At 43.0% G+C, this 25,126-nt stretch overlaps 1 protein-coding gene across 5 annotated transcripts in view; it reads right to left on the reverse strand.

Moving 5' to 3' along the window:
* ZNF385B (zinc finger protein 385B) overlaps positions 1-25,126 on the reverse strand; it is an 837,627-nt gene that overhangs the window by 59,537 nt on the left and 752,964 nt on the right. For all 5 annotated transcript variants that reach the window (XM_073577477.1, XM_073577475.1, XM_073577474.1 and 2 more), the window contains one exon: positions 21,023-21,164. In XM_073577477.1, coding sequence (XP_073433578.1) covers positions 21,023-21,164 — 142 coding nt within the window. The remainder of the gene's footprint in view (positions 1-21,022; positions 21,165-25,126) is intronic.

The raw sequence follows: 25,126 nt of genomic DNA on the forward strand, positions 1-25,126 counted from the left end.
CATTGAGGAAGTGGGGCCCTGAGCTGTGCCATTGAGGAAGCGGGACCCTGAGCTGTGACGTTGAGGAGGCGAGGACCTGAGCTGTGCCATGGTGGTAGAATGATGAATACATGCCTAATGAAAGTCTGGTGACATTGTGTTTATAAAAAAAGTCTCTCGTTCACGACAATGTCTGGTTGACCAACATCAAAGCAATAAAGCTTCTCACCAAAGAATTTCTCAGTCCTGTAAAGTTATTTATTGCTAAGAGGATTTAGAACTGATTTAAAATTAAGTTCAAAGGAAAGGGAGGGCCACCGTTCAGTGTCTGTCCTTTTTTGAGTAATTGCTCCCCGCAGTCATAGCTGGCAAATCCAATAAAGTGTATGACTGACTTTCCTTCTTTCCAAGTGATCAGTTTACAAGAAGTGTTGTAGAAAAAAATAAAACTTACTGGAGTCGCAACACAGGACACAGTGCAATTTGCTCTTTCTTCTTTGGAGCAAACTGTTTTCAATTACATTTAATGGATTCTGAATTGCAGAAAATTCTCATAAAAAAACACAAATGTTTTATCTGTAAAATTCACGATTTTCAATGTCACCAAGTTCATTTCACTCTGTTCTTAAAATAAAGTGACAGATAGTGTCTTCCTTTTTATGACTGAGCATTCATTTCACCTCTTGGTAGAAGCAGTGGGTGATATATAATAAAATGTATATATTTTATACAGGATCTTTATTTGTAAAACAAACCTGAAATTAGATTAAGGTCAGGATGTAAAGGGGAGAGAAATCTATATTCATGGATTTATTCACTTTCTAAATCTACAAGCAAAAAATACTCCTGAAATTAAAATTTCCTTTGTACAGAAAAAAAAGGAAAAGTTATAGGGTCTCATTCACACAATGGATCACAGAGCCTTTAGGCAAGCACCGGCAGTCCCGCAACTTGGTGGAGCCATAGGAGCTCTTTGTGCCATCATATGGTACTTGCTACATACTTATCTGACCCTAGTCTTTTTTCTACCTTTTCTGTCTGAATTAGCAACCAGCACAGCGGGTCAGGCCGGTTTTGACATCATTGATCGTCGGTGTGCTTGCCATTTAGCTTGTCATTCTATTAAGAGCGCGGTCTGCCCTGCTGCTAGGTGGCTCATCCTGCAACTCAGCCTGTATTGCCGCCCAATCAATCATGTTTTATATAGCGTTAGGTCTTGCTAGCGGACCAATAACAGGACTGGTCAGGTGACCAATTACTGAGCACTGCACTTTTTAAGTATTCCCTTGACACGAAATGCCTTGCAAGTTACAGTTATTATACACATTGTTACAATTTCTGATAGTTTATACCTTAGATTGGTATTCTAATATACTACTCAGCTAGTCACTTCACTTTTTTCTTGATGGACCACTTAGATTGAGGAACAGACTTAACTTTCCCTTCCCACGGTATCAAATTTTATATATGGTCCTTCTCTCCTATTGTATATTCCAGCTATCCCTCTGACCTCTTTTCTAATTTTATTGCACTTCCCAAATATTCTACTGCCAACTCGCCTCACCAGTCAGCGGCTACTCTTGGAACGCTACCGGAGAAATGAAAAGATGAAAACCAAAGCATTCCCTGAGACCTGTTAAATAGAGTGGGTAATGAATGGACACCTAGTGGGTAATGAATAATTACTCTCCTTTTTTCCAAGGGTAAACTAAAAGGAGAAAGAATCCACCAAAGAGTCAATATTGTATATAGTTAAAAAACTATGACTTTATTGGGCACTCATCGGTAGAGATAAAATCAAATAAATAGCATCAAATTGGGAAGAAAGACAGTAATATCATTGCAAAAATGAAACACAGCGAAACAAAGGACAACAAACGTGAAAAATACTCTGCTGTAAAAAAAATCTAACAATAAACAGCAAGTGCTAGTAAAACGATGATAACAAAACAGGGTATTTAGTTGATACGTTTTTTGCAAAAAATGTATACAAAGCCGCTCTACCAAACGCCAAGGTATACCCATCAGAGCAGTCCTAACCAATGTATTTTAAACCTTACCAAGTGAACAGTACCTATATGAGCAGGATTCAGCGAGGTAATGTCTGATGTGGACATGCTGTGTGAGACGGCTTTATATGTGCATGGCCCACAAGAGAGAGCTTTTTTTCACGTTTGTTGTACTGTGTTTCTCTGTGTTTCAGCCTCTTGATGGTGTGAACACTGTCTTACCGACTTGTTCACTGTATGTGCTTGGCCAAGGCTTTTGTAACGTTGCAAAAATGTATGATGAATACAACTCATATACTGCACATATATAATTGTAATAAGTAAGTGGGCAGCCTCAATGATGATTAAGAATGGATACTATGATCCCAAAAAGGCTGCGGTGGACGCCAGTTTTGTACTGACATAAATCCACATGTTTGTTCGTATATGTTTATGTAGTATTTCCCTGCCTTTTTTATACGCAAGCATATTTTATGAATCTATTTTTTGAATAAAATAAATATTTTTTACCTTATGTGGGTCGCCCTCCCAGGGCTGCGGGGCGGTACACGGTACCGAGCTGGTGTCAGCGGGATGTGTCACAGCAGCGGTGACCAGGTCCGTGGCCCTGGGCACCCAAATCAATGGGGGAATGTAAATGGTGGAATGTAGTTAATGGAATAGTTCGTGACGCCACCTGTGGTGTTCGGCAAGTAGGATGTTAGGCCGACGCTGCAAGCAGATCCTCTGGGGCTGGTGGTGTGTTGCAGCCTAGATGGTGTAGCTCCCCACAGTGAAGCTGTAGCCCCAGGGCAGCGTGGATGCAATGAAAGAGGAGAGGTGCAGGTGGTGTGGAGAATGGTACCCAGCTGTAGCAGTGCTGAATGTGTTAGCGCACAAATGAATGGAGGACACCGGGGCTTGTAGTTCCAAAGCTTTACTCACAGTCCGTTGTACACACACAGGTGCCTGCTTACGGGCCGTGTCCTCCGGGTCAGAGACTCAATCAACCTCCAGGCAAGTTAGGATTCTCCCCTCCAACACTCCGCCAACATGTACCTTTTCTGAATGAATCCTCTATAGCGCCTTAAAGTGTGAAGATCTCCTAGTACTGAGTTACACTGGAGTTCCTCCTGACTGATGTTCCCAAGAACTCTACTTGTACGGCAGACAGCTGTAGCCTGCTTCGGGGCCTCCCTTCTCCCGAGTCCCGGGTCTCTATCCAATTGCTGTTGTGCCCCAAGTCTTAGATGGGAGTAGTGCATTTACAGCCAACTACTCCACCGGTGTCTGCTGCAGAACCATAATTGTCCATACAACCTCGGGGACCGGGCCCCGGCCTTGCGCTGAGAACCTATAGGCAGGGTTCCTCTTCTAACCCACGTCCTCTCTGTTCTCTTTACTCCTTCGCTCCATACTTGTCTTTCTTTCTTATGGAAGCTTAGGTTTCAGTTCTACGTCTTTCTCCTTCTTTTCCTTTCCCGTGCCAGCTGGCTCAATTCACTGAGGCAGCTGCAGCACTCCTTCCTCCATCCCTTCTTCCAGGGATCCTCACTCCTGTCTGAGTGACTTCCTACCCGACTGACCTTCTGTCAGACTGACTCTGTCATCCTACACTGCCCCACTCTTTTATGTATCTTAACTCCACCCACTTCCCAGCATGTCCAGAATTCCATGCAGGGAACCACCAAAGGTGCTCTGCTACCCTCTGAGCAAGGAGCCACAATGTGGTTATGCAGAACTACCCTGTTGTGTGGGGTGCGAGGGTTGGAAAGTGGAAAGAAGTTCCCACCTAACCCGGATGGTGGGGCACTACATCTTAGGGGAAGGTGCAGTACCTCTGTGGCGACTGAGCCTCAGGGGTGCCACAATACCCCCCGTTAAACACAGCACATCCATGGGCTGCAAGATAAACAAAGTTGACAGTACAGGAACATACAAAATTTTGCAATGCTGAACAACATCTCTTATACTATAACTTCCCAATATGAGAGGCACTGTTTTTTAAATGTTGCAAACAATTCCTAATTACCTATCTAAAATTCTAAGTCAAAAGTGCAAATCTTTACTTAATTCAAAGTGCTGTCATCTGTTACTCACTATCACTTCAGTATTCTTCATCAATACATTTCTTTCCTTTTCACTGTCTCTTCTAGACTCCGGACGACAACCGTAAATACCTGGTTCGTCACCTAAAATTTTTAATTCTTTATTCAAATTTCTCATCTTTACGTATCAAAACATTCTTACTTCAATATAAAAGCCATTTACTATCATAAGACACATTATCAAATATTTCACAGTAAAACTTTTCAAAAATTCTTGTAAGTGCTGGACACCGCTCCCAGCCGGGATTTCTAGCAGTGTCTGTTGAGGTAGGCTCTTTCTTCGCAAAGTGTCCTTATGTAAAACCAAGAGAGGGCACCTAAAGAGGCGCAAACTATTTACAATAAAGTTTGTGACGCACTCCAAGTTCATGATCACGGAAGTTCAAATTAGAAAATGCTGCCAACCAAAAACTAGGCAACAAAAGTGCAAACAGGGAAAACATGATGAATAAAAGAAGGCACAACGGTGCAAATAAACCCTCCTGGGTAATGAGAGTTATTAATGCTGATCCCCTCCTGGGGTTCTGGAAGCTGATTGGGAACTGCTACCAGATGTGATACTTTGGGTGTCTTCATTCTGTTGCTGGTTACCTGCTATAGGGCACTGAAGCTGCAGGTTCAATGTCCATAGCGCTTCCTACCTCAGTTGCAGGCGGCGCGTCAGCTGGGCGATGTCATCCTCCAGCTGCTGGCGGTTCATCTCAGAGACGGGGTTGGAGCCTTCAGCCATGGCGCCGGGTAGATCCGACTTAACCGCCGCGCGCTCTACAGGCCTCCTTCCCTCTCTCTCCAAAATGGCGTTCTGGCGTCCTCCACGCCTCGGCCCCTTTCCCACCACTGGCTTCTTCTGCCCCTCCTTCCGGGGGCGGCGTCTTCTTCCAGCGCCAGTATACGAACCCCTCGGGGGGTGGGCCATGTTGCTGTCACATAGTAATTCAGGCAGGGGAGGCCCAAGACTCTTCGCGGTCTTTTCCTAGGACCTCCCATCTCTTCACGCACTTCTTCTCCGCACCAGCGGCCATTTTTAGTATTCATGTCACAGTCTATTAAATTGGGTCATCCTGCACATTTTCAAAAGTTTAAAGTCCAACAAATCTCAGGCACACAGAACCCGATGGCATCGGGTCTCATCATCCTGTTCGTGACGCCAAGTTGGGTCGCCCTCCCAGGGCTGCGGGGCGGTACTCGGTACCGGGCCGGTGTCAGCAGGATGTGTCACAGCAGCGGTGACCCAGTCCGTGGCCCTGGGCTCCCAAATCTATGGGGGAATGTAAATGGTGGAATGTAGTTAATGGAATAGTTTGTGACGCCACCTGTGGTGTTCGGCAAGTAGGATGTTAGACCGACGCTGCATGCAGATCCTCTGGGGCTGGTGGTGTGTTGCAGGGAGGATGGCGTAGCTCCCCACAGGTGAAGCTGTAGCCCCAGGGCAGAGTGGATGCAATGAAAGAGGAGAGGTGCGGGCGGTGTGGAGAATGGTACCCAGCTGTAGCAGTGCTGAATGCGTTAGCGCACAAATGAATGGAGGACACCGGGGCTTGTAGTTCCAAAGCTTTACTCACAGTCCGTTGTACACACACAGGTGCCTGCCTCCGGGCCGTGTCTTCCGGGTCAGAGACTTAATCAACCTCCATGCAAGTTAGGATTCTCCCCTCCAACACTCCGCCAACATGTACCTTTTCTGAACGACTCCTCTATAGCGCCTTAAAGTATGAAGATCTCCTAGTACTGAGTTACACTGGAGTTCCTCCTGACTGATGTTCCCAAGAACTCTACTTGTACGGCAGACAGCTGTAGCCTGCTTCGGGGACTCCCTTCCCCTGAGTCCCGGCTCTCTATCCAATTGCTGTTGTGCCCCAAGTCTTAGATGGGAGTAGTGCATTTACAGCCAATTACTCCACCGGTGTCTGCTGCAGAACCATAAGTGTCCATACAACCTCGGGGACCGTGCCCCGGCTTTGCGTTGAGAACCTAAAGGCAGGGTTCCTCTTCTAACCCACGCCCTCTCTGTTCTCTCTACTCCTTCGTTCCATACTTGTCTTTCTTTCTTATGGAAGCTTAGGTTTCAGTTCTACGTCTTTCTCCTTCTTTTCCTTTCCCGTGCCAGCTGGCTCAGATCACTGAGGCAGCTGCAGCACTCCTTCCTCCATCCCTTCTTCCAGGGATCCTCACTCCTGTCTGAGTGACTTCCTACCCGACTGACCTTCTGTCAGACTGACTCTGTCATCCTACACTGTCCCACTCTTTTATGTATCTTAACTTCACCCACCTCCCAGCACGTCCAGTTTTCCATGCAGGGAACCACCAAAGGTGCTCTGCTACCCTCTGAGCAAGGAGCCGCAATGTGGTTATGCAGAACTACCCTGTTGTGTGGGGTGCGAGTGTTGGAATGTGGAAAGGAGTTCCCACCTTACCCGGATGGTGGGACACTACACCTTAGGAGAAGGTGCAGTACCTCTGTGGCGACTGATCCTCAGGGGCGCCACATTATGCATATATCTCTTTTTTTAAATCCAGGGATACCATAGTCTCATACTGTGAAGTTATAAATCCTACACAGCTCCTAATCTATCCCCAGGGAGGAAATGGGCATGAGTAAAAGGTGCTACACCAGCTGGACATGCAGAGGAAAGCCAAGGTACAATCAAACAACAGGCACACAGGATAAAATACAAAAGGAAGATGGAAGCGCAGTAACGAGGAAGAAAAGCAACACAAAGGAACGCTAAAAAGGGGAAGGGAGAGGCATACACAACAAACGGCATACAACCATCCCAAAACAACAAGAGTGACTCTCTAGAACATTTTCTCCAATGCAGCCAGGAAAGTGCTTGCATGGAGGGAAGCCAGATTCAGGTTTATATAATAGAAGGGTGTGGTTCCAATAATCAGCAAACCCAATAGACCATGAGGAACTCTAAACCATTTCCATGCCACAAAAAACCTGTAACCTAAATGGCCATGTAGATTTAAAGAGTACCTGTACTCAGCTAAGCGTCACGATCTTCTAATCTCAGATGTATCACAGGTCCCAGCATTCTGCTGGGACCTGTGATACATCTGAGATTAGAAGAATACAGCACATTCATGGCAAAGGCGCTGTGTAATTAATGGAGCTCTATAAACACATAAAATAAAGCTATAAAGGGTTACCATTCCCTAGTGCATGTGGGAATATTCTTTTAATCTATGGTATTAAGACAAATTGCTAAAATAAAACAAGCAAACAACACTCTTCATGTCGCCAACTAGCAAATCAAAGAAAAATAAATTGACTCTGTCCGTTCTTTTTTTGTTGTTTTCAAGTCGATATAAATTTAACAGACATTAAAAGAAAGATGTGATTTTCCTCTTGGCAAAAGTAGTCTGTAAATGGCAGTGTGAGATGTACGACACGGCTGTATGTTGACATAGTTTCTTTGTGCCGCTGCATGCTCGTAGAAATTGTCCAACTATTTTCTCCTTTCATTCTGCGTGGAAGCTCCATGTGCTGACATAATGGAAGTCTACACTTTCTTTGTGGAGAAATTTAGTTTAGATGATTGTTCTCTCTCTGTTTCCTAGGAAATGGACAGATTTTCAACATATATTTTACTGTCATGCTTTTATGCTAAATGGGACACCTAGTGGGTAATGAATGATTGCTCTCCTTTTTCCAAGGGTAGAATAGGAAATGTATTTTGCTGATTGACTTTACTTGAAAAGAATATACAATATGTCACTTTTTTCAGAGGATTTATTACTTCCATCAGACAAAAAAAAAAACAACTTAGGCTTCTTTGCAGAAATAATATATTCAATTGAAATAAATATCCCAAAGATTGAACAAATAACTAAATAAGTGCAAAAGTAAATACAGGGATTTTCCAGTTTCCTGTTTAGCCGGCTTCCTGGAGCATTGGGTACAGCGAGAAAATGAAGTTATATTCTACCTGCAGCTGCCCGCTTCCTGTTATTGGAGCAGTTGTAGTGACCAGAAAAAAACATTACTAATGCATGTTATATGTCATATGGTGTGTTCTCTATTCATTACATGATTACATTTGTGACACCGGCTCCCCATCTTACCTTGGGAGGAGGTAAATTATTTAATACTATGCTGTCTTCTCCTGCCTTGTTTTGGTATTACAACTTGTAGTACTATGCTGCCCTCTTCTGCCTTAAGGCCCCGTCTCACATAGCGAGATCGCTAGTTAGATCGCTAATCGATCTCAACTGTGATCTCACTACATGTGACACGGAGCAGCGACCGCCCCCCCCGACTGGATACTGCTGATCGTGCAGGAATGTCCTGGGCCATTTTTTTGTTGTTGGCATCCCGCGCGCATCACTGTGTTTGATCGCTGGATCATTGCTGCGTCGCTGAAGAGATCTGCCTGTTTGGCAGCTTACTAGCGATCATTTAGCAATGCACGAGGGATCCCTACCGGGTTGTATCATTGTCGGGATCGCTGGTGCGTCGCTAAGTGAAACGGGACCCTTAGTTTGGCATTGCAACTTGTTTTTCTAATTTGAAAATAAGTGGCAGTTGGAGGTGGTGCGTGGGGGGGACTAAAAAGGTCTGGTTACGGGCCGTTTTGGTGGTGAGAGGAGGTAGAAAATTGGGGCTCCTCGACGGAGACAAGCAGGGAGAACAAATAGCACCTGAATCGGAGTGCCCTGCATTTACAGCAACAGAATGCTGAGACAAGAGAAGGAACTGCAGAACTGCGCAGCAGATTTCTTAGATGCGCCGACCCGATTAGGGTCGGCTGATCCTCCCCCTTCACGCAGCACAATTAGTCAAATGGAAAGTTACCGCCATCCTCCCAAGGCCGTGACCGAGAAAAGGCTTTGACCATCGCAATGTGTAAGAAAAATTTTATCTGCTACCCATGATGTTATATTGAAAAATATAAGAATTGTTACAAGTCTTTAGTAAGGTTTATCTTTCAAGTTTGCACAGGAACCCCGGTGTATGCTTCTTTCATCCGTGGCCTCATACCTTGCGGCCATCAACATAACTCTCAGTCTCATATATCCGTAATCTCCCCCTTTATAATTGCCACCTAACCTAGGAATTGTTAGTGCCATCGGAGTCACCGCGACTGAACCATCCTACAAGATACTAGGCCCTGCATCTCATAAGGTGGTGCGTTACAGTGTAGGGAGAGGTTACCATCACTGCTCACTACCCAATGAGTGCACTGTAATCACTCCCTGGTACATTGAGTGACAACCTGCTGTGCAGACATAGGCTGCAGAGCAGGCTGTCAATCAGAGTGCTGCAGAGTGATTACAGTGCACTCACTGTGTAGCGAATGATGACCTTAACAGCTCCCTACACCACCCTGATGACTGGAAGCGAGCAGCTGCAGAAAGAATATAACTTTGCTTTCTCACTGTAGCCAATGAACCAGTAACCAAACACACACATGTTTTAAATGTTATTTACCTACATATCACCCTCAAATAACCTCCATATCACCCAAAAATAAATTTCTTGATATATGAATACTTCTCTATACACCAAATACATCTCGACACATCTGAAACATAGTAACATAGTAACATAGTTAGTAAGGCCGAAAAAAGACATTAGTCCATCCAGTTCAGCCTATAAAATTCTGTCAGAATAAATCCCCAGATCTACGTCCTTCTAAAGAACCTAACAATAACTGTAAGATACAATATTGTTACGCTCCAGGAAGACATCCAGGCCTCTCTTGAACCCTTCGACTGAGTTCACCATCACCACCTCCTCAGGCAGGGAATTCCAGATTCTCACTGCCCTAACAGTAAAGAATCCTCTTCTATGTTGGTGGAAAAACCTTCTCTCCTCCAGAGGCAAAGAATGCCCCTTGTGACTGTCACCTTCCTTGGTATAAACAGATCCTCGGAGAGATATTTGTATTGTCCCCTTATATACTTATACATGGTTATTAGATCGCCCCTCAGTCGTCTTTTTTTCTAGACTAAATAATCCTTATTTTGCTAATCTCTCTGGGTATTGTAGTTCCCCCATCCCCTTTATTAATTTTGTTGCCCTCCTTTGTACCCGCTCTAGTTCCATTAAATCCTTCCTGAGCACCGGTGCCCAAAACTGTACACAGTACTCCATGTTAGGTCTAACCAGAGATTTGTACAGAGGCAGTATAATGCTCTCATCATGTGTATCCAGACCTCTTTTAATGCACCCCATGATCCGGTTTGCCTTGGCAGCCGCTGCCTGGCACTGGCTGCTCCACGTAAGTTTATCATTAACTAGGATCCCCCCTAGGTCTAAAATAAAAGTCAGATTTTTTAGTACAGAATTATTTAAAAATTCTGGAAATTATTAATCACATTATTTGCATATACTTTAGAAAAACAAACCTCTCAAATCAAAAATACAAATAGAATATATTTGGTGTCCCTGTAGATGTAACAACCCAGACAATACAGTGACCAGGTTACAATGGCATGTAAAAGTTTGGGCACAACAAGTCAAAATTACTGTTATTGTGAATAGTTAAGCAAGTTAAAGATGGAATGATCCCTAAAAGGGCTAAAGTTATAGATGACACATTTCCTTTGTATTTTAGGCCCAAAAATATGTCATTTTTTACATGTTAAAAATTGCAAAAAGGAAAACAGGCTGATGCAAAGGTGTGAGCACCCTGCAAGTATCACAGCTAGAGATGGGCGAACAGGCATGGACACTGAACACAGACTTTAACAGGAAGTCCGTGTTACTGTTCAGGTTCGGCTGCCCGAACATTGGGTGTCTGTTGCACTGTCACCGCTTCTGACTGGTGGTGAAATAATCCTGCCGGTCAGAGAGCCGCGGTTCCCACGCTGTCAGAAGACAGCGTGAACGCTCAGCTGTGATCGGAGGGATAAAGTTTACCTCCGATCACTGGTGTCAGCTGATGGAACTACATATCCCATCATCTGACACCTGCTGCCGCTAATAACTGTGAGAGCAGGAGCGGCGGATGGGAGTATTCACTAGCCGCTCTTGTGCTGTAAATAAATAATTTATAAAAAAAATGGCATGGGTTCCCCTGTATTTTTGCTAAGCAGCCAGGTAAAACTCACAGCTGGGGGCTGCAACCCTCAGCTGTCAGCTTCAGCAAGGCTAGTTATCAATAATAGAGGGGTCCGCACACTTTTTTAAAATTATTTAAATAAATAATTTAAAAAAAACGCGTGGGGTCCCCATATTTTTGACAACCAACCTTGTTAAAGCTCACATGGATATTGCCCCTCCAGCCTAAAAATAGCAGCCCGCAGCTGCCCAGAAAAGGCACATCTATTAGATGCGCCAATTCTGGCGCTTTGCCCAGCTCTTCCCACTTGCCCTGTAGTGGTGGCAAGTGGGGTTCATACAGTTGTGGCCAAAAGTATTGACACCCCTGCAATTCTGACAGATAATACTCAGTTTCTTCCTGAAAATGATTGCAAACACAAATTCTTTGTTATTATTATCTTTATTTAATTTGTCTTAAATGAAAAAACACAAAAAGAATTGTCCTAAAGCCAAATTGGATATAATTCCACACCAAACATAAAAAAGAGGGTGGACAAAAGTATTGGCACTGTTCGAAAAATCATGTGATGCTTCTCTAATTTGTGTAATTAACAGCACCTGTAACTTACCTGTGGCACCTAACAGGTGTTGGCAATAACTAAATCACACTTGCAGCCAGTTGACATGGATTAAAGTTGACTCAACCTCTGTCCTGTGTCGTTGTGTGTACCACATTGAGGATGGAGAAAAGAAAGAAGACCAAAGAACTGTCTGAGAACTTGAGAAACCAAATTGTGAGGAAGCATGAGCAATCTCAAGGCCACAAGTCCATCTCCAAAGACCTGAATGTTCCTGTGTCTACCGTGCGCAGTGTCATCAAGAAGTTTAAAGCCCATGGCACTGTGGCTAACCTCTCTAGATGTGGACGGAAAAGAAAAATTGACAAGAGATTTCAACGCAAGATTGTAAAATAAAAAAACAATATACCACACCTGTCCGTTAAACAGTTTTCAACCTGGATGGTGCCAAGATGCGACTGTCCAGGCTGAGAACCACTGGTAAATGAACTGCTGCGAGCGCAGTCTCAGAGACCGGTGGTGACGTCATAGAGGTTACGCCTGGTTACTGAGGCTCCGTTCCCAGCCGGGCTGAACTGCGGTGAACTTGGTGAGATCCCTACTAGCACTGTGAAAAAATATCAAATGACCAGACAATTTTTTTTAGCATTCTTTCAACGTATACAAAAAAGCTGAAAGTTTATTAATGTGTCCAGTGTTCCCAACCCCAATCCTCAAGAGCCACCAACAGATCACATTTTCAGGATTTCTTAATCTTGTGATGGAATTATCACCTGGGCAATACTAAGGAAACCCAGAAAACATGATCTGTTGGTGGTGCATGAGAACATGGAGTTGGGAAACAGTGGTATAGAGTAATGTCTGCAGTTGTAGTTTTGATGTTCAAGACTTTTTTTTTAAACTCCATGTACAATTCAATAAAATACACCAGATCTGCAGTCAAATTGCAGCTGACATACACTGCCTACATGGGTAACCCTACACAGAAAGAGTCGAAGCTCTAATAGCTGCAAAAGGTTCCTAGAGTAAATAAATACCATGTCGTGCCTTGTTTTCAGTAATTGCAGTCAATGTAGATCACGTTGCACAAATTTGTTTTCTTAAGAATCTCTTTCTTTTGAAAAGTGTCAAAAAGCTAATTAATTCCTCCGTGAGATCACGGTTGTTACACAAGGAAGCACAAGCCATTCCAATGGGAATTATGCTTTTTATAGGCACTGTGTAAAGTGTATCATGGGAAGGGTAATTAGGAGGAGGAAGAAATGACTGGACAGGGTGAGAAAGAATCTAGAAGAGTAAATGCCAATCACCCCAGCTTACAACCGCACATCGTTATCCCAGAGCTACAGGATTCAAGAGGGGCAAGCGAGTCTACACTCAGAGTTCCTCAGTAATCATGGCCTAGGTCTAGGATATGATTGAACTTCAGTTAAAGGGTTTGTCCAAAATACTTAGGATAGGTTGTCTAGCAAAGGTCATCAACATGAGATTTCAGGGATCCTCAAATCCCACAACCACCCCAATCAGCTGATCTGCTGGATGGAAACAATGTATGGAGCAGAACTCCGTGATCTGTACATTTTTGTAAATGTAAGAAACTAACAGGCAGATAAAAAGTGAACTCTTTCCCTTTGTCGGTGTTAAGGTTGGCATTGAGATCAGTGCCAGAAGGGTTAAATTATCAGAAGTTCTTGGCAGCTAGTGCTTTTCTATCCAGCAGTCAAATGCAGGGGGATTGGTTCTGTGTCCTATGCGATCACCATTACCTAACGTACTTGATTTTGTTGGAATTGGTTAAAGGGGTTGCCCGGACTCACGGTAGAAGTCCACATAGTTACTATGTGACTGCAGATTTGTGAATCCTCACATCGTGGGCACTGCACAATGTCAGGATTCTTAGGGTGTCGGGAGTGGGTGGTCATGTGACCGCCAGTATTAAATTTGCATACTTTCAGCCACATTCCAACTAAACTGTGTCCAGCCTCACTCAAACTTGTATTGAGGGAGGCTGCGCAAGTCTAGTCAGCACGTGACGTCATGTCTGCAAATCACATACACGTGGTCTCATTCCCGCTGCTCCCCTGTCTATGTCCACTCTTGATTTTTGGGATATATCTATGCCAGTCCTGCTCAAACCACAGGCAGCATAAATCAGCGCTTGGCTTCACAATTGCAGAGAGGTATGCATTTTTCTGAACTTTTCTGGTGATTGTAAGGTCTCTCACTTGTGTGTACATTGTGAGAAACTTGTCAATCGCCTGGATCTGAGCTCTATGAAGTCAACTAAGGGGGATGGCAGACTAGTCTCATGTCTCTCTATGGTTTGGGGATGTTTAAACTATGTTTTCTTGGAAATAACTGAGCGATTCCTAGAAAGACAAAGCTCTGATTCATCCTGCCCGTAGTTTTGGCTGCATGAAAAGAATCTAGTGACAGGTTCCTTTTAAATACGTAACTTAACTAGTTGTGCAAGGTTTAAGTCATGTGTCAATTTAATCAATTTTGTGCGATTTATACCATGTTCATGGGCTAACAAATGCACTCCTCCTCCTACTTTATAGGTAAATCACAGCCATGTTTTATACATTTCCACCAAATCTGGAGAAAGAAGCTCGAGATTTTTACATTTGTGAGCAAAAATCTGCCCGAAAGTAATGGATCCTCTATGAAGACTATTAAATAAGATTATCAAATTACTTAAAAAACAAAAAAATAACAATACCCACCACCGCGCAAAAATGCACTTTATACGAGTCTTGCACCGTAAATGGTAGCATGACATTTTATAAAAATAATTGTAGAACTAAGTAAAACTGTAACTGTGGACCAGCTCCACAGTGGAAATGCCAAAAATCTATTTTCTGACATTCTGTTAAACCTAAATAATGGTTTTGGAAAAAGGTGGACAAGAGAGGGAGATTGTGCTTTGTGCTCTCTGATCCTTCTCCACACTTCTTGTTATTACAGTTACGGAATAGAAGGAGGACGTCAGCATCGAGTTATGAGGGGTCATGGGAGCAGCCGTGGACTAATGCTAAGTATTAGGACTCGAGCAGACGGCCGTAGATTCTATCATCCAAGAGAATTGGGACAATTATGCAAATATACTCTAGTTAAACTCTGATCAGAGTTTAATCAGAGTGTCAGCTTAGTGTGACATAGTTATTAAGGTTGAAGGGAGACTTTAAGTCCATCTAGTTCAACCCATATCCTATCCTAACTTGCCCTAACATGTTGATCCAGAGGAAGGCAAAAAAACCCCATGTGGCAAACAGTAAGCTTCACATTGGGGAAAAAAATTCCTTCCCGACTCCACACACGGCAATCAGACTAGCTCCCTGGATCTACGCAATATTAAGGAAACTAGTGTATATACCCTGTAATATTATACTTTTCAAGAAAGGAATCTAGTCCCTTCTTAAATTTTAGTAGGGAATCACTCATTACAACATCATATGGCAGAGAGTTCCATAGTCTCACTGCTCTTACAGTAAAGAATCTGAGTCTGTGAGTATGCTTAAACCTTCTTTCCTCCAGACGTAGAGGATGCCCCCTTGTCCCCGTCACAGGTCTAAGAGTAAAAAGATCATTAGAAAGGTCTTGGTATTGTCCCCACATATATTTATACATTGTAATAAGATCACCCCTAAGCCTTCGATTCTCCAAACTAAATAACCCCAAGTGTAATAACCTGTCTTGGTATTGCAGACCCCCTAGTTCCCTAATAACCTTGGTCGCTCTTCTCTGCACCCGCTCCAGTTCAGCTATGTCTTTCTTATACACCGGAGACCAGAACTGTACACAGTATTCTAAGTGTGGTCGCACTAGTGACTTATATAGAGGTAAAATTATGTTCTCCTCATGAGCATCTATGCCTTTTTTAATGCATCCCATTATTTTATTTGCCTTTGCAGCAGCTGCCTGACACTGGCCGCTAAATGTGAGTTTGTCGTCCACCCATACACCCAGGTCTTTTTCAGTGACTGTTTTGCCCAGTGTTTTACAATTAAGCACATAATTATACATCTTGTTCGTTCTACCCAAGTGCATGACCTTACATTTATCCCCATTAAAGCTCATTTGCCATTTATCAGCCCAAGCTTCTAGTTTACATAAATCCTCCTGTAATATAAAATTGTCCTCCTCTGTATTGATTACCCTGCAGAGTTTAGTGTCATCTGCAAATATTGAAATTCTACTCTCTATGCCCCCTACAAGGTCATTAACAAATATGTTAAAAAGAAGCGGGCCCAAAACTGACCCCTGTGGTACCCCACTGCTAACCGTGACCCAGTCCGAGTGTGCTCCATTAATAACCACCCTTTGTTTCCTATCCCTGAGCCAGCTCTTAACCCACCTACACATATTTTCCCCTATCCCCATTGTTCTCATTTTATGTATCAACCTTTTGTGTGGCACCGTATCAAAAGCTTTTGAAAAGTCCATGTACACCACGTCCACTGCATTCCCTTGGTCCAGTCCGGAACTTACCTCTTCATAAAAGCTTATCAGATTAGTCTGACAGGAACGGTCCCTTGTAAACCCATGTTGATATTGGGTCATAAGGTTATTCTTCTCCAGATACTCCAGTATAGTATCTCTTAGAAAACCCTCCAGGATTTTACCCACAGTTGAGGTTAAACTTACTGGCCTATAATTTCCAAGTTCAGTTTTTGTCCCCTTTTTGAATATTGGCACCACATTTGCTATACGCCCTGTTATTATGGAATCCTTAAAGATTAAAAATAATGGTCTATCTATGACTGTGCTTAATTCCTGCAGTACTCGGGGTGTATCTCATCCGGGCCCGGGGATTTGTCAATTTTAGTGATTTTTAGACGCCGCTGTACTTCCTGCTGGGTTAAGCAGGTGACATTTAACGAACAATTTTTTATCCCTGATCATGTTATCCGTCATGGGATTTTCTTGTGTAAATACTGTTGAAAAATAGTCATTTAGCATATTGGCTTTTTCCTCATCCTCATCCACCATTTCACCCAGACTATTTTTAAGGGGACCAACACTATCATTTTTTAGTTTCTTACTATTTATGTAGTTAAAGAATATTTTGGGATTATTTTTACTTTCTCTGGCAATGAGTCTCTCTGTCTCAATCTTTGCTGTCTTGATTTGCTTTTTACAGAATTTATTTAATTTTCTGTATTTATTTAATGCCTCATCGCTACCTACTTGCTTTAATTCTCTAAATGCTTTATTTTTATCTCTTATTGCGCCCCTTACAGCTCTATTTAGCTATAGTGGTTTCCTCCTATTTCTCGCATGTTTATTCCCATACGGTATATATTGTGCACAGGTCCTATTCAGGATGCTAATAAACATCTCCCATTTTCTTTGTGTATTTTTATGTCTCAGGATATTGTCCCAGTTAATTGCACCAAGATCATCTCTCATCCGTTGGAAATTTGCCTTCCTGAAGCTTAGTGTTCTTGTAACCCCTCTACTACACATCTTATTAAAGGATACATGAAAACTTATTAATTTGTGATCACTATTACCCAAGTGACCCTCAACCCTTACATTTGATATGCGGTCTGGCCTGTTGGTTAATATTAGGTCTAGCAGTGCCCCCCCTCATGTTGGGTCCTGAACCAGTTGTGAAAGGTAATTGTCTCTCATAGTAGTCAAAAACCTATTACTTTTGCTGGAACTGCAGGTTTCGGAAGGTCCTTGGAGGTCCTTGCTTTAAGCTTGCAGCCTAATTCCCTGAAATCATCTTTAAGGACCTTCCACCTACCTCTAACTTTGTCATTTGTGCCAATGTGCACCATGACCGCTGGATCCTCACCAGCCCCTCCCAGTAATCTGTCAACCCGATCAGCGACGTGTCGGACTCGAGCGCCAGGTAGGCAGCACACCGTTCGACGATCCCTGTCTTTGTGACAGATTGTCCTATCTGTTCCCCTAATAATTGAGTCTCCCACTACCAGAACCTGTCTGGCCTGCCCTGCTCTCCTATTTCCCCCCTTACTGAAGCAGACACTCCTACGGCTTTCAGAGGACATGCCTTGCTGCAGCAGTGCTACTCCTGCACTAACACTCCCCTCATCTGCCAACTTAGCAAACTTATTGGGGTGTGCCAGATCAGGACTAGCCTCCCTGGTGCTCTTCCCTCTACCCCGCCTTCTAACTGTCACCCAGCTAGCTGCTTCATTGTCCTGCAGCTCCAACCTAGCATCCCCCCCCTCATCTATCCCATTGAGCGTCTGCTCAGTGAGCACAAGACTCCTTTCCATATTGTCTATGGATCTGTGTTGCCAGCTGCACATTTAGATCCAGTATCTGGGCTTCCAAATGCACAACGTGCTCACATCTCGCACAGCAGTATGCACCCTCGACCGGCTGTTCAAGGATTTCATACATGCGGCAAGACGTGCACTGGATGGCATTGGCAATAGTGGAGCACATCCTAATGGGGATTGCACCACACAATAAGATAAGCAAATATAAATTATAAAAAAAAAAAAAAAAAAAAAGGTATTAATATAATATAACAGCAATTCAGTAAGAGCTCCCTTGGAAACTCCCTGAATCCAAAGTCACTGATCCTCAAGTCACACACTTACCACAGTTCGCACTTACGCTCAGGTCAAACTCAGCTCGTTCACACTCGCTCAGGCAGAAGATTTAAAAGAGGTTTTTTTTTTTCTTTTTCCCCCTTTTACCAGCACACCACCTTGCTGCTCAATGCACTTCCAATTCTATTCGATGAGAAAATCTGAGAACACACTGATTAGAAGACGGAGAACAACATTTCTCCATCTTCTCCATTGTGTCAAGGCGTGGAAATTGGACTGCACTGCATTCAGCTGTCATCCGTGTGCAGTTTGGTTATTTCCAAGCACCCATAGACTAGCACAGCCTATTTTTTCTACCTATGGATGATGTCTTTTTATGATTGGACAGCACCATAGTGGAAAAAGAGGAGATAAAAATGTAAAAAAAAAGTTTTTACGTACATTTTTGCTATTATGTGCAGTGATGTACAATTTATAAGACAAAAAATTGGTTAAAGGTCTTCCTTAAATTTAATTTTGTGATCTTAAATATTGTTTACATACCTATGGACAGTTGTATATTTTCTGGGTTTCTATACTATCTAGGTATAACTGTTGGCAACTTTTTAACTAATTGAAAAGCAATTTCACTCAGTTAAAGAAATAAAAATAAATAATTTGTTTTGACCAGAGGTCTCAAACACGCAGCCCTCGGGCCGCAGGCCCCATGCGGCCCCTGAGGCAGGCATCTGCGGCCCTCGGTGCACCACATGTCTCACTCCCTGAGGCAGGTGGAAGGCGCGCATTCAGTTGGCTGTTCTGTGCGCACAGGACCTGGGATGAGGTCATAGGAGGGGGAGGAGTCAGCGGTCACAAGATCAGGGCCCTCAGTGTATGCAAGACGCTGCTGTCTGTGCTGGTTGCCATGGTGCTGGATGCCGGTAAGTTTATGTGTGGGGTCAGGAGGGGTTTACAGGGTGGATGTAGCAGAGCCGTGTGTGTACAAGGTGTACGGAGCAGAGCCATGTGTGTACAAGGTGTGCGGAGCAACATGTGTACGGTGTGTACGGAGCGGAGCCGTGTGCGTATGGTGTGTATGGAGCGGAGCCGTGTGTGTACGAGGTGTACGGAGCAGAACCGCATGTGTACGAGGAGTACGGAGCGGAGCCATAAGTGAACAAGGTGTATGGAGCGGAGCCGTGTGCGTACAAGGTGTACGGAGCAGAGCCGTGTGTGTGCAAGATGTACGGAGTGGAGCCGTGCGTATACGAGGTGTGCGGAGTGAAGATGTGTGTGTGCAAGGTGTGAGGAGTCACATGTGTACGAGGTGTGCTGAGCGGAGATGTGTGTGTATTTGGACATGGGGGGCCCCATTTGAAAGTTCGCACCAGGGCCCATAACTTTGTAGTTACGCCACTGCTCACACTGGAGAGAGGAGGAGTGCGCCACTCCATTGTGGCTGCGGCCCTGCGTGATGACATCCCTCTGGCGCTGTGTAATGACATCACGCCAGCGTGCAGAGTGGAGGCGTGACTTTCCCCCCATTGCTGGCTTTTGAAGGTGACTGTGGCTGTGCGTGTACAGTGAGATGATTACGCCGGCTCACATGCAGAGCCAACACTATCATCCGCTGAGGTAAGCTGTACATCGCAGCTGACAACCTATTTGAACGGCCACGATCGGTATTAGCACTGATCATGGCCGTTTAACCCCTTAGATACCGCTATCAATTGTGACTATATTAAGTTTGAAAGGCATGCGGCCGCCAGCTTTTTATGTGCGGCCCATTTACTCTGCCGAGTTTGAGACCCCTGGTTTAGACACTAGTTAAAGATTGACGTTGGTTCCTTGCAAAATAAGTCATCCATGCTAATATCATACAGTAGATAAGGTGAAATCATTCTCTGCCTGATCATGGTGTAATTGGAAAAAAAAACAAAACCCTCTAAATGTCTTTGTATGGCTCCTACTATTATGAAGATATTTTTCCATTAAATCAATGTTTCTTGGACAGAATATATATATTACAGTTGCACAATATTTTTCTATTGGACACATACTTCTGCTTAAAATTCTGATTTGTACAGAGATACAATATGGACCCACAGAAATCTAATGCCATATACATTCTCCATAAAACTTAGAGAGTAAGTGTTTTATTTTTTTTGTACGATTACTTTGTAATATAGCTTTGTAATCTGCTTCTCTGTCTTCCTGGGCTCATCTTTCATTTTCAAAGTGCTCAATTTATTGATAAAATCTGTCTTCGGTGATTACAGTCTTTCCCATCACTATGACAGGAGATTGCAATTGGTGCTTATAAGGTTCTATGGAGAACTGTAAGTGTTGCTGCAGAAGAACTGGCAGCAGAATGTCTCTGACTGACTCTAGCTCCTTCCCCTTTCCATAGAATCTTATAAGCACCAACTGCCATCTCAGTAATGGCAAAATCTGTTTTTACTGAATGCAGATTTTATTCATGAACCTAAAATGAAAGACCAGTCAAGACAGAAGCAGATTTCTCTGATAAGATAAATTACAAAGTTGCTTATTTTCATTGTACATTATTGATTTTGCAAATAAAAATTAAATAGTGGTTATTTTTTTTAAATGTTATATTTCATGAATTGTTTTACATCTTTAATTGGAAATACAAATTCTGTCAGACGGGATTTAATAGTAAATATATTTCTCGGCTTAATGCCGCTATTACTTTATTTATTCATTGCCATTTTGGAAAATGTCAGCCTGTTATTCTAGAGAATATTTGACATTAGATTTGTTCACAAATACATTCACATGTTCACTGTCAGATAAGGTAAAGAAAAGGTAGCACGGGAAAAAAAACAAGAGTTTTATTGACCTGATTTGTTGCTGGCCGTTGAGCTCGTAATAGCCTTGGTGCTGTCCTTGGGAGAACCCGTTTTTTGCTTATTTTTCGTGGACTCTAGTGCTTTGAGCTTCTTGGCATGTTTACTGCCTTTGTAGTGCGCTTCAGCTTGGCTCTACAAAGGAGAACAAATCAGGCTTATTTTCTTACCTTCTCACACAACACAATTGGGTAATGGAATTTACGAGGAAGAACACACACATGACACAAATCGATGGCTACTAAGTCCAATGAGCTTCCAGTATATATACACCATCGCTAGGGTATATATACATTTTTGAAGCTCACAATAAACCAAGCAAACAATATAATATAAATCCCTCAACACAACTAATCTAACAAGTGGTTCCTACAAATTCAACACAAAATACCACTTTTGCTGATGCTCCAATCTCAGAATTATTCAATGGTAAGGCCGGGATCACACATGCGAGAAACACGGCTGAGTCTCGCATGTTAATACCTGGCACTCGGATTGGAGTGTGCAGCCGCATAGAAATACATGGAGCCGCACGCTCCGCTCCCGAGTGCCAGTGGCAGTGCCCGGTATTAACATGCGAGACTCAGCTGAGTTTCTCACATGTGTAATCCCGGCCTAATACTCAGTATAGCAAAACCTCAAAGTCTACGAGACTTGGTTTCAGAAGAGGCCTTGGCGGCAGATTAAGGAGTTGGCGTCACAGTTGCCTAAATTGATCCTCCAAAAAATAACCTTCGATAGGATTTGAAGAAGGTGGTTCCATCACACAAACATAAGAATACTAGTGAACTGGAGGCCATTGCCATGATTCCTCAGTAACGCTGCCAGAAGCTGGAGTCCATCTATGCATCATGTTTGCAGCAGGTCATAACAGCCATAGGGGTTCTACTAAGTACTAAAGACTATATATTGGTCAGTAATGGAATCTGTGACCAGGTTTTTGCTACTCTGTCTGAAAGTAGCATGATGTAAAAAAAAACCCAATTCCAGTGATGGGTCACTTACTGGTCTGAAGGCTACCAAGTTGATAAAATTCCTGTATTCTCTGCTGTAGATCTGCCAGTTCTCTGATGGCTGAGCTCTTTATAACCCTGCCTACGTCACTGATCAGCAGCTTACACTGTGTATAAGTAGAAAGCTGCCAATCAGTGGAAGGCGCGGGGTTATACAGAGCAGGAGGATGGACTATATGGCTTGAGACAACTAGTCCTGCTGCTGATTAAACACTGATTTTTGTTGAAACTGCAGTAAGCAGCTTACTAAGTGACACATCGCTGGAATCAGTGTCTCTGTCCCTACATCATGCTGCTCTCAGATTACAAAGCAAAAACCTGTTGTCAGATTCCCTTTAAGGGGCTGACTAATTCTGAAACTGCATTGGTAATTAAAAGTGGCTTTTTGTGTCGAATTTGGAGAAATCACTTGTTATATCAGTGATGTTCAAATATTAAGATTATTTTTATTTGATTTTCTTTTTTTTCATTACAGAGAGCAGAAAGTTTGGAAATGTTGCCAATACACCAATTTTACAATGAGGGAGGGATAACTTTGCATTTGTATTTCGTATTGTACATACAATATACACACAAAATTGTATCACAATTTCACGCATTGGTTCATGAAATAATGCATTAAATGCCAGAAACTAATAGTAAGAGGATAATAGGAAGGTTAGCGGTGATGTTAATGAAAACATGTGAGGATATTGTACAAGTACATAGAAGTCAACTGTGCATATCTATCATTACAATTCTTGTTCATTGTTTGTAATGCCGACCGAGCAAGAAAACTGTAAAGTTCCAAAGCCAAAAACGGACCCATAGAGCAGATTTCAATACTATTTGCTCCAAAAAGTCATATACTTGCTCCAGAAAGTTGCAGATACTGACAGTAAAAGTACAAAAGTCCTTGATTTTTTTTAAAAGTATTCTAAAAGGGTTTTCTAGAAAAGCTTTCATACTGACTACTGCACATACTGTAGAAGACGCACCAATGGATTCACCACTATTCTAAAACCCTCGGCTCCCAATTCTGTTTTCAGGTGCTGAAGTGACTGCATGTGTATACACAAATATACTAGCATCTAAAAGTTTGGGAACCCCTGGTCAAAATTACTGTTATTGTGAACAGTTAATCAGGTTGAAGATGAAATGATTTCTAAAAAGCCTAAAGTTAAAGATGACACATTTTCTTTGTATTTTAGGCAAAAAAAAAAAAAAAATATATATATATATATATATATATATATTTTACATTTTAAAAATAGCACAAAGGAAAATGGGCCAATGTAAAAGTTTGGGCACCCTACATAGTTAGTACCTTGTAGCACCCACTTTTGAAAGTATTACAGCTTGTAAATGCTTTTTGTAGCCAGCTAAGAGTCTTTAATTTCTTATTTGAGTGATTTTCATCCATTCTTCCTTGGAAAATTCTTCCAGTTCTGTGAGATTCCTGGGTGGTCTTCCATGCACTGCTATTTTGAGGTCTAGCCACAGATTTTCAATGGTGTTCAGATCAAGGGACTTTGAGGGCCATTGCAAAATCTTCAGCTTGCACCTTTTGAGGTCATCTATTGTGGATTTTGACGTGTGTTTAGGATCATTATCCATTTGTAGAAGCCATCCTCTTTTCAACTTTAGCTTTTTTACAGATGGTGTTATGTTTGCATCAAAAATTTGTTGAAATTTCATTGAATCCATTCTTCCTTCTACCCATGAAATGTTCCTTGTGCCATTGGCTGCAACACAACCCCAAAGCATGATTGATCCACCTCCATGCTTAATGGTTGGCGAGATGTTCTTTTCCTGAATTTCTGTCCCCTTTTTTCTTTAGACATCCCTTTGATAGTTGTGGCCAAAGAGTTTTATTTTAACCTCATCCTTCCACAGGACTCATTTCCAAAATGCATCAGCTTGTTTAGATATTCTTTTGCATACTTCTGAAGCTGAATTTTATGGTGAGGATGCAGGAGAGATTTTCTTCTAATGACTCTTCCATGAAGGCAATATTTGTGCAGGTGGCTCTGAACAGTAGAACAATGTACCACAACTCCAGAATCTGCTAAATCTTTCTGAAGGTCTTTTGAAGTCAATCGGGGGTTCTAATTTGCCTCTCTAGCAATCCTATGAGCAACTCTCACTGAAATGTTACTTGGTCTTTCAGACCTTATCTTGAACTCCTCTGCTCCTGTTAGCAGCCATTTCTTAATTACATTTCGAACTGAGGAAAGGGCAACTTGAAAACACTTTGTTATCTTCTTATGGCTTTCTCCTACATTTTTAGAGTGTCAGTGTCACGCCGTTCTGTGTGTATCTGCTTGTCGGCGTGACAATGCATGTCTGCTTTAACCCCTTACTCTTTTCCCCCTAATTGAGCTGGGATACTGCTCACTGTTACCTGTATGGAGCCTGCTCAGTTCCCTGCTCTGCTGCGTAGCTGCACATGTGGTGTTAGGTCTTTGCTCTGCTGTTTGACCATTCGCATGTGCGGTCCCTGGTCACCGCTGTGGAAACTGTACACGGGTTGTGAGGTCATTTGCAGCTGGGGCATGACTTTCCACGTGTGTATAGGCTTGCAGATGATGCCAGGTGCTCTAAGCTGCAGTTCCTGCACTGATTGTGCTGCAATGGTTTCTGTGTGTGCTTAGGGTGTGCGTGGCCACACCTCCCCTGCTTTTATCAGGGTTAGTGTGTGTACTTGAAATGCCGTCCCAAGCCAATTGCTGAGGGGCAGCTCCTTTATAAACTGACCCTGCCCTATGGGCGAGGCCAGAGCTACTCACAACGCTCCTGGACTTTGCCATGTGTGTCTCGTGTCTGTGTCTCTGGACCTCGTCTGTCTCGGTTATGGTTCCAAAGTCCCTGCCTTGATTCTTGCTTTGTCCTGTACCCTCGCCCTGCCCCGGAGGTGGTATATCCAGGCCTGAATCCTTGATCCTGTACCTGACCCTGTCTAAATTCGTCCTGGCCTGGAGGCGGTGTATCCAGACTTGAATCCTTGATCCTGTACCTATCTCGTACCTGACTATGTCTGAACTGTCTTCTGTGTTATGTTCCTGGAATCCCTCTGTGTTTGGAGCCCCGCACCCAGTGACTCTG

This window comes from Dendrobates tinctorius, unplaced genomic scaffold (assembly GCF_039654945.1).
Source record: "Dendrobates tinctorius isolate UK_male_01 unplaced genomic scaffold, ASM3965494v1 ptg000056l, whole genome shotgun sequence".
Lineage (NCBI taxonomy): Eukaryota > Metazoa > Chordata > Amphibia > Anura > Dendrobatidae > Dendrobates > Dendrobates tinctorius.